Source organism: Molothrus ater, chromosome 1 (assembly GCF_012460135.2).
Source record: "Molothrus ater isolate BHLD 08-10-18 breed brown headed cowbird chromosome 1, BPBGC_Mater_1.1, whole genome shotgun sequence".
Lineage (NCBI taxonomy): Eukaryota > Metazoa > Chordata > Aves > Passeriformes > Icteridae > Molothrus > Molothrus ater.
The window spans coordinates 55,642,117-55,653,330 of record NC_050478.2 but is presented as its reverse complement, the minus strand read 5'-3'; the positions used below and the strand labels follow the sequence as shown (position 1 = coordinate 55,653,330).

At 38.4% G+C, this 11,214-nt stretch overlaps 1 protein-coding gene across 3 annotated transcripts; it reads left to right on the top strand.

Moving 5' to 3' along the window:
* Positions 1–7,396: 7,396 nt before the first annotated feature.
* NEUROD6 (neuronal differentiation 6) lies at positions 7,397–10,906 on the top strand. 3 transcript variants are annotated; one of them, XM_036378799.1, is made up of 3 exons: positions 7,397–7,574; positions 7,930–8,198; positions 8,995–10,906. In XM_036378799.1, exon 3 carries the CDS (start codon positions 9,016–9,018, stop codon positions 10,027–10,029), a length of 1,014 nt encoding a protein of 337 aa, XP_036234692.1. In that variant the 5' UTR covers positions 7,397–7,574; positions 7,930–8,198; positions 8,995–9,015; the 3' UTR covers positions 10,030–10,906. The 3 variants fall into 3 exon arrangements, with proteins under 3 accessions (XP_036234692.1, XP_036234693.1, XP_036234691.1); XM_036378800.1 differs by lacking the exon at positions 7,930–8,198; XM_036378798.1 differs by having other exon boundaries at positions 7,930–10,906.
* The last annotated feature ends 308 nt before the right edge of the window (positions 10,907–11,214 follow it).

The following is an 11,214-nucleotide window of genomic DNA, read 5'->3' as shown; positions in this document are numbered from 1 at the left end:
CCTAGAAGCAGCTCTGGTCGGTGTTCAGTGGTGAGAGCACTGGACATGAAAGGAAGAGGTCACCATTGGCACAAGAAGGACTCCTTGTCCTCTTGATGAACTGAGGATTGAGTATTCTGAAGGGTGGTGCCGGACTGAGAGTTGATGATTTGGGGGATGTATTGTATTGGGAATTTGGTGGGGAGGAGGAGGAGATGTATTTGTGAAGTTTTCATTTTCCTTGTGTGGTTTTTTTTTTTCCTAAGTGGGAGCCTGCTTTGCTTATTCCTGGTCACATCTCACGGCAGAAACCAGGGAGAGAGTATTCTCATGGAGGCCCTGGCATTGTGCCAGTGTCAAACCATGACACCCTTCTTCTGGTTTTCTCAGTGAAGGGGCTCTCACAAAATAAAGTCCAATGGGTTACTATATGTTCAGGTACAGGTGGGAACGGCCAAGCACCTCCCCTGTTGTGGAGAGTTTTACATTGGCTTTTGCAGCACTGAGGATCTGTTGCAACAGTACCCTTGGAAGGCTTCAGAAATGTGTCTGCGGGCTGTGGCCTCCCCTCGTGGGACCCAGGCAGAGCTGATTTTCAGGACAGCTGCTGGGTTTGGCTTTCCTTGTAGGTACTTTCTTCTCCGGAAGCCTTGCTTACTTCTCCATAGACCTGAGGTAAGTGGACAATAGTAACACCTTTAACTTATCAGAAATTCTTATCAGGTGACTTAACTCACAGTCTAAATTCCAGGAATCCAGGAGGGATACTAGGGATAAGTGGGAAATGTAGAGGGGACCGGTAGGGGGGATGGGTTGGGAGGTCAGGTAGGGGGCTGGGCTTGGGTGGTTGCATGTGAGCAGTTGCTTCTTTATATTATTTGCTATAGTGGGCAAAGTCTTTCAATGATCTTAACAGTGTTCAAGGCAATTGTGATCTTTAAGTCTCTTACATTGCATTTTGAATTTAATTTTATGAATCCATATATTAAAAAAATCCATATATATATATATATACAGGTCCTAATCAAACTGCTCATCTTGTGGCATGTGGTTTCTGTAAGGCCACTCTGCTCTTCTGTGTCAGTGCTGTAGTCATGTGCTCAGAGCTCCCACCACTTCCTGGACAGTCTTTGTCCCAGCATGACCCCACCATGTAGAGTGCAGCATGTCATCACTCCATGTGGGATGAACAACCCTGTCACAGGGAGAAGACTGCAGAAAGGGAGAAAAAAAGTTTTGGGAATATCTACACAGGTAATCTAGGGAGACTATCTCATCAGGCACCTCTTGCTGAGGGAGATTAGCAGTGGGGAGAAGAAAGCAGCCACTAGCTGCAGAGAGATTGCAAGCAAATCTATGGAAGAAAAAGCATACATCATAGTTCTGAGGTCTCGTTGGGGAGGAGGAAGCAGTGCAGGTCTCTTCTGGGGTCATACACACCCACACTATTGATGCCAACAAATTTTAGTTTTTTATACATTTTTCATATATTTGCAACTTTGCAGCCTCTTACTACACAGTTAATACACAGCTCCTGATATTTATTGTACCCTGTCTCTTAGATATTAGAATAATATGCTAACCCTCCTAATCCATACTTGGAATTCTGTTTAGTCTTATTCTTAAGAAGAAGAAGCCTGACAAGGACATTTTGTTTTTCACTAGAACTTAAATGGCATAACAAGAAATGGGGCAAAGAAGCCCCTGGAACAACTCTAATGAGGCAGAACTCAGATGAAATTTCCTACCCAACTGGTCTTCTAATTGAACAATATTTTTTAAATATACTAATTTGTTAAACTTACAAAAATTGCAGAAATCTCATTCTGGATGTGCCCATGACAATGGGGAAGCTTTCAATTAAGACCTGCTTTTTAGCTCACTATTTTAACACTGTTGCAAGTTTATTTGATTTTTGGCAACACTATGTCTACTAAAAAGGACTAGCTGCAAGGCCCTTGAAAAAAACATGCATTGATGGGAGCAGAGAGTCTCAAAATGGAAGCACAGAGGAAGAACATCTGTGAATCGCTGTAGGCATCACATCACCTCAAAAGGAGGAAAGTCATCATCACTGATTAGCTGTTTGACAGAGATTGCCATTAAAGAATGAATAGTGATGAGCAGTGTCAGGGTGTGTCCTTTAGCCAAATGTCCCCGCAGCAGCTTCTAAATATTTACAAATTTACTGATCTCAGACCATCCTCAAGGTAGGATAACAGACAGTGTGACCACTTCAGTCACAAAGTATGGATGAAAAAAAACATTTCTCAGATGTACCACAGGGCTGCTTCACACCACAAAGCAATAGCAATTATCTTAACACCCTGCAGCTTTAGGAAGCAACACAGCTACATGACCGGTCTGACTAGAATATTGTACCCCAGGGAGAGAAGTACCTTAAATCCCATATTCTTGCAAAGTACACAATCACCTCTTGATCTGGTACTAAAACTTTCAGGTCATATTGTGCCTCTACTTTTCTAGGTAATTTAAAAAAACAAAGGTATTTTCCATTTTAAAATTATTTGGTTCCACCATCTTTCAATTCCTTTATATTTGTGTGAACCAGGAGTAACTCAAAATTAATAACATTATCCCAAATGTATTTTCTATCTACATAAGACCTATTCTAGTCATGTGTTTCAGAAATCTTAGAGTAATTTCTGGACACAAACTTAATTTTGGTTAACCATAAGCAATTACAGTTAGCAACCATTTTCAGATTCTATAGTTTTACTCAAATAACTCCCATTAAAATAGAGTAACTAACCCCTTTACAGCACTTTCCTATTTGTGTCTAACAGCTTATTCAGAACATGAAACTAAGGTTGCCTGATTACAGCAAGAAGTACATGCTTAATAAAGGGGACCTAATTCAAAACATACTTGTATTTTGCCACATTGGCAGATAGGTTAAAAATTGTATTTTCAGACTGAACCAAATCCTCTTGAGCTAATGTAGTTTATTTCTCTGAAGCCAGGGGTCCTTATTGGCGTTTTCTAATCTGTCCTGGGAGAAGGACATATATTGTCTTAGAACTGGCAGAAGAGTGCTTAGTCAACTTGATTGGAACAGCAAGTTCCCCTCATAAAAAAGTCCACAGTCTACAGCAGTATACTGGGGACATGGAGAGGCAGAAGAGGGACAGCTCTTCACAGACAGAGAGACACATCACTTTAGTCCCACAGTGTGCTAGCTGCACACACGATAGGCAGCTGGCATGCAACATGCATGTGGCACATGGTTCTGGTTCCTTCCCCAGCAGCTCATTTTATAGAGACAGTCCAGGCTTTACCAAGAAAGTCCCAAATCTAACCAATCTGAAACTCACTTTCTGAGCAATCTGAAACTCACCGAGGCTAGCAGACCAGGGTCCCTGCCCAAGATACTATCCTCTTTTGAATATTTTTGTAAAACAATATAATTTAAATTTTAAAAAATGTAAATAAAGCACAAACCCCAAACCAAACAAACCCCAAACCAACCAATCCACCAAAACCTCAAAAGCACACACAGAACTCCTGCCAAAGGAGGTGTTCCCACCTCCTTCTTAGCATTAAACCCATAAGGAGACCAGAACCACTGTTTTCCACACTCTAACCCATGTATTTGTCCCTTATGGTCTGACTTTGCAATTTAGGATGCACTAGACATATATTTTCCCCCAGTCTCACTCTCAAGGCAGCAGTTGCTCTGGTGTTTGGGCTGTGCATGTGGGTGCTGTGGCAGGAAGGCAATCTCACATCAGGTCATGAGTGTGGAAGAGGGAGTTTGGCATCATGATTGTCACTGTGTCTGTGTTGCAGTGATGTCTAGTGTGTACATTAGAAAGAAGAGGAAACAAATAAAAGAAAAATATTTAGCTATCTTCCCCTTCTGAACAGTTTCCTGCTGTCCACTGCGATGCAGAGGATCAGGAATGGGACATCACGCCATGATCAATATGATCAAGTGAGGCCAAATTTATTATCCCCAAAAGGGCTAAATTTATGATAAGTTTCTACTGTTCACGCGTTTCTAGCTAATACATAATTGGTTAATCCTAGCTGTTCACACATCTAAAATTGAATGCTGATTGGATCTTCTAATTTTTCATGCGCCTTGCTGTGGTCATCTCACCCACCCATTGCTTCTCTTTTTTCTCACTTTCTTAAACTTGCTGAGTCTTGATGACTCTTCTTATTGTATCTTTCTCAAGGATATACTGACCCCATTTCTAAATATGTCCATTATCCATTGTTTGTGAACATGTCCATTATCCATTATTACCAGCAGGCTGGATTGTGCATCAGCTGAATGTGGCCATTGTCTTGCAAAAACTCCTCAATCTGCAAAAAATCCTCAGCAGTCCACAAGGTCCTATTGCTCCCAGTGAATGACTAAGGTTACCACACTTCAAAATGTTCCTGAGTTCCTTAATTTGATGTGGTTTTTCCTGTTCCAGCAAAATGGGGAAGTGTGGGCCAGTTAGGAGAGGGTTTGAGAGGATGATTTAAAAAAAAAAAGTAAATAAAATAATAAGGAGAGAGAGAAAAAAGAAAAAGAGTAAGCGCTCCAATGATAGCATATTGAACTTACTTGAAGGACTCACATTGAATGCAGCGCAGTTTGGGTCAGTCCCCCTCATACCCCATGGAGATTCTGGAGACCTTGGAACTCAGTATTATTACAGTAAATTTATTAATGACTCATTATTATGGAAATGAATCTATAAATATTTGGTTGTGTTATTATTTATATATATTAATATTAACACATTAGTATAATATTGCATTTGAAATAGTCTCACTTTTAATTCAAGCCTAGACAGTCCATGTACAGGAAAAAAATTGTGATATGTGTTCTGTAGCATATTTGCTGCTGTGCAGCCATTCTATAGAGTGCATTTAAGTGTATTTTGTGTACTATTCTTAACATGCATTCACAGTAGACAGCAAAGCAGCAGTTATTCGGTATGCTGTGAATGCCTATTAACAGCAGTACCTATTTGCATATCATGGATCCCTAATACAAAATAGGCATAGTAAAAGCCGTATTAAAAGTTATTATGCATGCACAGCAGAGGCTTTTTAAACCTTGATATCTCAGCTATTTTGTTTCTCCACAACTTATTTGAAAATATTAAAAAGGTCAAATGATGGATTAGGAATGTGTGAAACTGTAGTATTACTCCTATGGAGGTAACCATTCAACACAAACTAATTCATTTTTGGTTTTATTAGCACTATAAAAGATGTTCAAAAATGCATTTGAGTTGTTAAAAAAAATAACCACCTACTTCAATAATAAGAGAGGACAGAGAAAATAGTTTCACATATTTTGAGCACCGTGTGATATAATTGAGAATTTTGTTGGTCCTTTCCTAAACACAGAACTATTGCAATGTCAACCTTTCTTTCAGTATCTCATGGTATTTTTAGTATGTATCGAAACAGTGTTGGTTACCCTAGGACTTTTAATTTTTAGATTACCTTGCATTTTTTAATACTTGAAAATGCAAAATCCTTGAAAAGGTGGACAATCCCTAGAATCTTTAACAATATAAATCTTAATACATTAATTCCTATTGGGGATAATGGGATTCTGCCCTCTCCTTTGTTACAGATTGTAATGTTTGTGGTAAAAATGAAATGAATGCTATGAATAGTACAGCACTTGCTCTTTTTTGAACAGTTTTCCCTAAAGTTTTAAGATCTTTGTCACTTCAGATAAATTTTCCTTAATAAACAAAAACTAAAAAAAAAGCCTCTGTTTTATAAAGAATGAGAGAACACTGAATGTTTTACTTCTTTAAAATAAAACAAAAACCACAAAACCCTCAATGTTTGGGATGAGGTGTTTTTTCTAATGAAAGGCTGTAAATCATTGAGCACATCCATATAGATGCATAAAACAGATGTATATGTGATCTTCCCACACACGTGTTGTTCTGTACTGCAGTCTTATTTTTTGTTCCTGTCTCTAATCAAAAAATACCCCAACATATTTAAATGAAACTTTGTGAAAGAAAAAATAATTGGGTGAAGGCTTGAGGGCTGAGAACATTAATGCCAAGGTTTGGACCAATGTGAATTGAAGCAGATGAATTATAAACCCTTCAAAAGCAGAATTTATAATGGAAATGCTGACATGGACCCATAACAATAGCAGCTCTGCCAAGTATTATTTTAATACTAAAAGCATATTCAGTCACTCATTATTTTATGATAGAAATTATTTCTTTACAAAAAAGCAGTGATACACAATAATAATGAAACCAAATTTTAAAAAAGAATGTTTCTAAGGTGACTCCTGTAACTCCCTTGATATCACTTATATGTGACATGCCACTCTTTGAATTAAAAAAAAGCACAAACCCCTAACACATGAAGGTGGAGTTTGTAATAAGCTCCATGGCAAGGCTGAGCTAAGAGTCTTTGTGAGCTTCCTTTAAGTGTTTTGCCAGCAGAAGGAGACAAAAGGGTTAAAAAGGAAGAGCACAGGAGAGGCAGCTGACAGGAGAAACAAGGGCATGAAGAGAGGAGAAGCTAGGTATCAAACAGAAGAGCAGGTGGAGATTTTTAGGTGGTTTTCAAAGGGAATAACACAGTTTTTAAAGAGATATTGGGGAAGCATTCATGAAAAAGCTTGCAGACTGAGAAAATATGGCAGGGGCCAAACCCTTTGAGAATCCTAAGCTACACTTTTGAGCAGGTGCATCCCAGTCACATTGCAACATGCCAGAGCAGGTCAGTGTGCCTTGCCACATGCTTCAGAAAAAAGGCATGATTTGTTAAACCTTCGTGCTGTATGTCCAGTTTTCTATAAATGCCTCTTTTATTTTGCAATGTCAAAAAACACCAAGGGATGTGAAGGAAGGATTTCTTACAGATGGCATGAGGTTTTCTCCTATTATCCTGTGCTCTGGGGCAAGAAGCTGCACTCCAAAAAACCCCACACCCCAAAAATCTCACCCAGCAGCATCACACAAAAACTACTTTTTGTGACTGTGCTATGCATTATAGAGCCAGCATTACTACCCTATTACCGCCTTCCTTTCCCTGCCTTTTCTTTTTTGTCCCTGGGTACCAGGTGCACTGGAGGGACTCAGATCAATACAAGACAACATTTCTCGTATAAACAATGCCATATTAACAACCAGAGGGCAGCTGTACCTGTAGGCAGGGATAGCACCAAATGCTGGCATGTCTATCCATGCAGCTAGACTGCTAAAAAGAAGCAACCACAGTGGAAATGCACCTACTGTAAGTGAAATGCGGGTGCAGAATTTTTTTCTTTTCTTTTTTCTATCAGTCTAACCTTCTGTGTTGATACATGAATGCTGGTACCCACTTAGAGGGATGCCAGATGATCAGTGCAGAATGAAGGTCCCAGGAGAAAGACTCACGTGGTTTTCTCTGCCCCGTGACGTCACTAGCAGATGGCATGGGTACCAGCTCTGGCAGTTGGCATCAATGTCACTTTTTAGAGATCAATGAGATAGTGCAGATATACACAGATCTAGACTCCAGCAGACGATGCGACATTCAGACTGAAAAGATTTGGAAGGCAAAAAATGAAAACTGATTGTTGAATGAAATAAAAAGCTAAGGTAATACAAATAAAGATATATTTCAATTGGTGTTGGGTGTGCATGCAAGTGTTTAAAGATACAGTATCATTGTCTTGTTTTTTGTGTATGCTATTTGCTGTCTAGTAACTCCTACCATTTTATTTTTCTGATGCAATTACAAACTTTCATTGCTTTTATGTAATACTGCAAATGTGTAGACAGTACTGATAGAGTTAGTCTTTGACTGGGGTTTTTGTTTAATTTTGTTCTGTTAAAAGTCCCTGCATTTACTTTGCTTGTCTCTTTGAAGTCTATGGGATACAAGCTTTTGCTGTTCCCAAACTGCAAATGAAAGCAAAGTAATTGGGAAAAGGAAATTATTTTTCCTTTCCAGGCTGGATTCTGAGCACACGTGCAGGATTGCAGTCAGAATCTACAGACCGCTCCTGTCAGCTAAGAGCTGGAGGAAGACATCTGAGCCTCGCAGAACATAAACACTGCTATAGCGGGCAGGGAATTTTTCACCTCCCCCCCTCCCCTCCCCAGTTGATGGGAAAGAAAAGAAAAAGGAGAAAAGAACAAGAAAAAAAGCAAATAAGTTGATTCTAACAAAACAGATAATATCAAATAGAATTTTTGCTTGAAAAAGGGAGAAAAAAAGAGGTAGGGGGATTTTATTTCCTAACTCTAATCTGAATACGTTTAGAGTTAAATAATTCTGATTTTTGTCTTAATATGAAATAAGTATTATGTGATTTTAATATAAATAACTAGGAAAAATGCTTTGTTTTGAATTATATTACTAGCTGAGTGATTTGGGGGGTATATTCCATTTTTTTACCTTCTCAGCCACTGTAACTTACTAAAGTTTAATATCTTGATACATAAAGGAAGAAATGTGGAGAACAAAAACCCACAATTTTGAAGTATAAGTCAAAAAGTGATTTTAAAATATTTACCATCAGGTAATAGAATTATGGCACTTTTTCAATTTTAAAACTCCACTCCCTCTCCTCATTTTTCCACCCAGGGGAATTACGATTAATGAAATTTCTGTAGTGCTTTGTCACGTTTTGCATTTCTTTGAATTCCATGATGATGAGAGTTTGAAAGATTTGTTAAAAAAAAATGAGCAGGGAGCTAACTGTACATTTAAAATATGAATTTACTCCATATTTATCTGTGATAAATGTGGTTTTTTAGTTGCAGGGTCAAATGTTTCAAGTGATTTTAGAATTCTCAACAGCTATTATTTTTTTAAACATGGGCATTTGCAACTGCCATTTTATTAAAAAAATATAGACTGAGCATTTATACACACACATATATACACATACACACACTCTCTCTTTTTAGAAGAGCTTACACACAGACACAAATAAGGTGCATGAGGCTGTCTGTGTGAGTCGGAAAACTTTAAAAATGGAAATATTTAAACATTGTGCTGGCATTCTTTCAGGTAACTTAAGATTGTAGAACCATGTTAACACTACCATTTGATGAGTCTGTTGTAATGCCAGAATCCCAGATGTGTAGAAAGTTTCCCAGAGAAAGTGATGACCAAAAGCAAATGAAGAACACAGAAAGCTTTTCAAAGCAGATCATCCTCCGAGGAAAGAACATTAAAAGATCTCCTGGAGAAGAAACAGAAAAAGAGGAAGAAGAGGAAGAGCGAGAAGAGGAGGATGAGAATGGCTTGCCAAGGCGAAGGGGCCTTAGGAAAAAAAAGACAAGCAAGATAAGGATGGAAAGAATTAAATTCAGGCGTCAAGAAGCCAATGCTAGAGAGAGGAACCGTATGCACGGCCTTAACGATGCTCTGGACAATTTAAGGAAAGTTGTCCCTTGTTATTCTAAAACACAAAAACTGTCTAAAATAGAAACTTTAAGACTAGCCAAGAACTATATTTGGGCTCTTTCTGAAATACTGCGAATTGGGAAGAGACCTGACCTGCTCACCTTTGTCCAAAACTTGTGCAAGGGTCTGTCCCAGCCAACTACAAACTTGGTGGCAGGATGCCTGCAGCTGAATGCCAGAAGTTTCCTAATGGGCCAGGCAGGTGAAGGTGCCCATCATACCCGCACACCCTACTCCACCTTCTATCCTCCCTACCACAGCCCGGAGCTTGGCACACCCCCAGGGCATGGGACTCTTGACAACTCTAAGTCCATGAAACCATACAATTACTGCAGCACTTACGAGTCCTTCTACGAAAGTACATCCCCTGAGTGCGCCAGCCCACAGTTTGAAGGTCCCTTAAGTCCTCCCCCAATTAACTATAATGGGATATTTTCCCTGAAGCAAGAGGAAAGCTTGGACTATGGCAAAAATTACAATTATGGCATGCATTACTGTGCAGTGCCACCCAGGGGTCCCCTTGGGCAGAGCTCGATGTTCAGGTTGCCTACAGAGAGCCACTTCCCTTATGACTTACATCTGCGCAGCCAGTCTCTCACCATGCAAGATGAATTGAATGCAGTTTTTCATAATTAATGAGGAAAATGAAAATAAACAGTGGTCATTCACCTCCCCATCTAATTAAGAGCAAGCAGATGCTTGGGCACTGCGTAATTGGCACAATTCTATTTAAGATGTTTACTAGTTCCTAAAGTGTGTTTCAGCTATTGTGAAGATTTTCTATGTATTAATAAACCCTTTTTATTGTAAGTATTTTTTTTTCTGTAATCACTGTGAGAATATGTTTCCTCCCAGAGGTTTTCTCCCTCCTTTTTAACTTTTTGTTTCCCTATTTATTTGATTTGTTGAGCAGTGTGTCTGAACAATATTACTGAAATAAAAGCGTACACACTGTGTGAAGTCAGTGTCTATTTTGATTGTATAGTAATTATACAAATGCATGTTATTGAAATCAGATTGATAAAAATTATGTATTTATAATTGGTAGAAAATATATATTATGTATTCAAGGAGAGCTGGATTAAAAATATTAAGAATTTTAAAGTAATTATCCAGAACTGAGATGGGCTTGCAATGTGCAGAGGTGAGGGGCCAGCAATATTGAAAGCTATGCAAAAAAAAAAAAAAAAGGCAAACAAGAAAGTGAAATAGTTTTTGGGTTGTTGGTTTTCGGTAAACTAACGGAAAAAATGATTGTCATTGACATTATTCAGCCTGATTTTAGAGTGTTGCTGACAGGGGCCACATGATTATATTTAGAAGATGTTGTCAAAAATTTGCGTCAGTTATTTTGACCATATATAATAAGCACTTTTTATTTGTGTTATTATGACTTCAGATGTAAAGGTTTGTTACAAAAATGTATAACTGTGGTTTCTCACTACAAAATTGACATGCAATTAAAGATAGATGTTTCCACTTTTAAAATACATCTATTAGCTGTGATACTATAGCTGTGTGTATTTTGTCTGATATTTATTATTTCGCAGTATACAGCTGCCTTTGGTCTTGTCTACACACCTTTTTTCCCAGGACACTCATAATGCTTAAATCTGGGGTAGGAAGTCAAGAATTATCAGGGTGAACCTCATGCTATTTTCAGAGGGATGTATTAGTGATGCAGTAGATTCAAAATACCACATAAATAGCTGTGTGTTAAATGAAATAACATGTTATGGAAAGAAAGTAACTTTATATCTCAATGAAATGCCAAATTTCATATGGGGAAGAGCCCTGAGCTAACACACAGGACACTAGCTG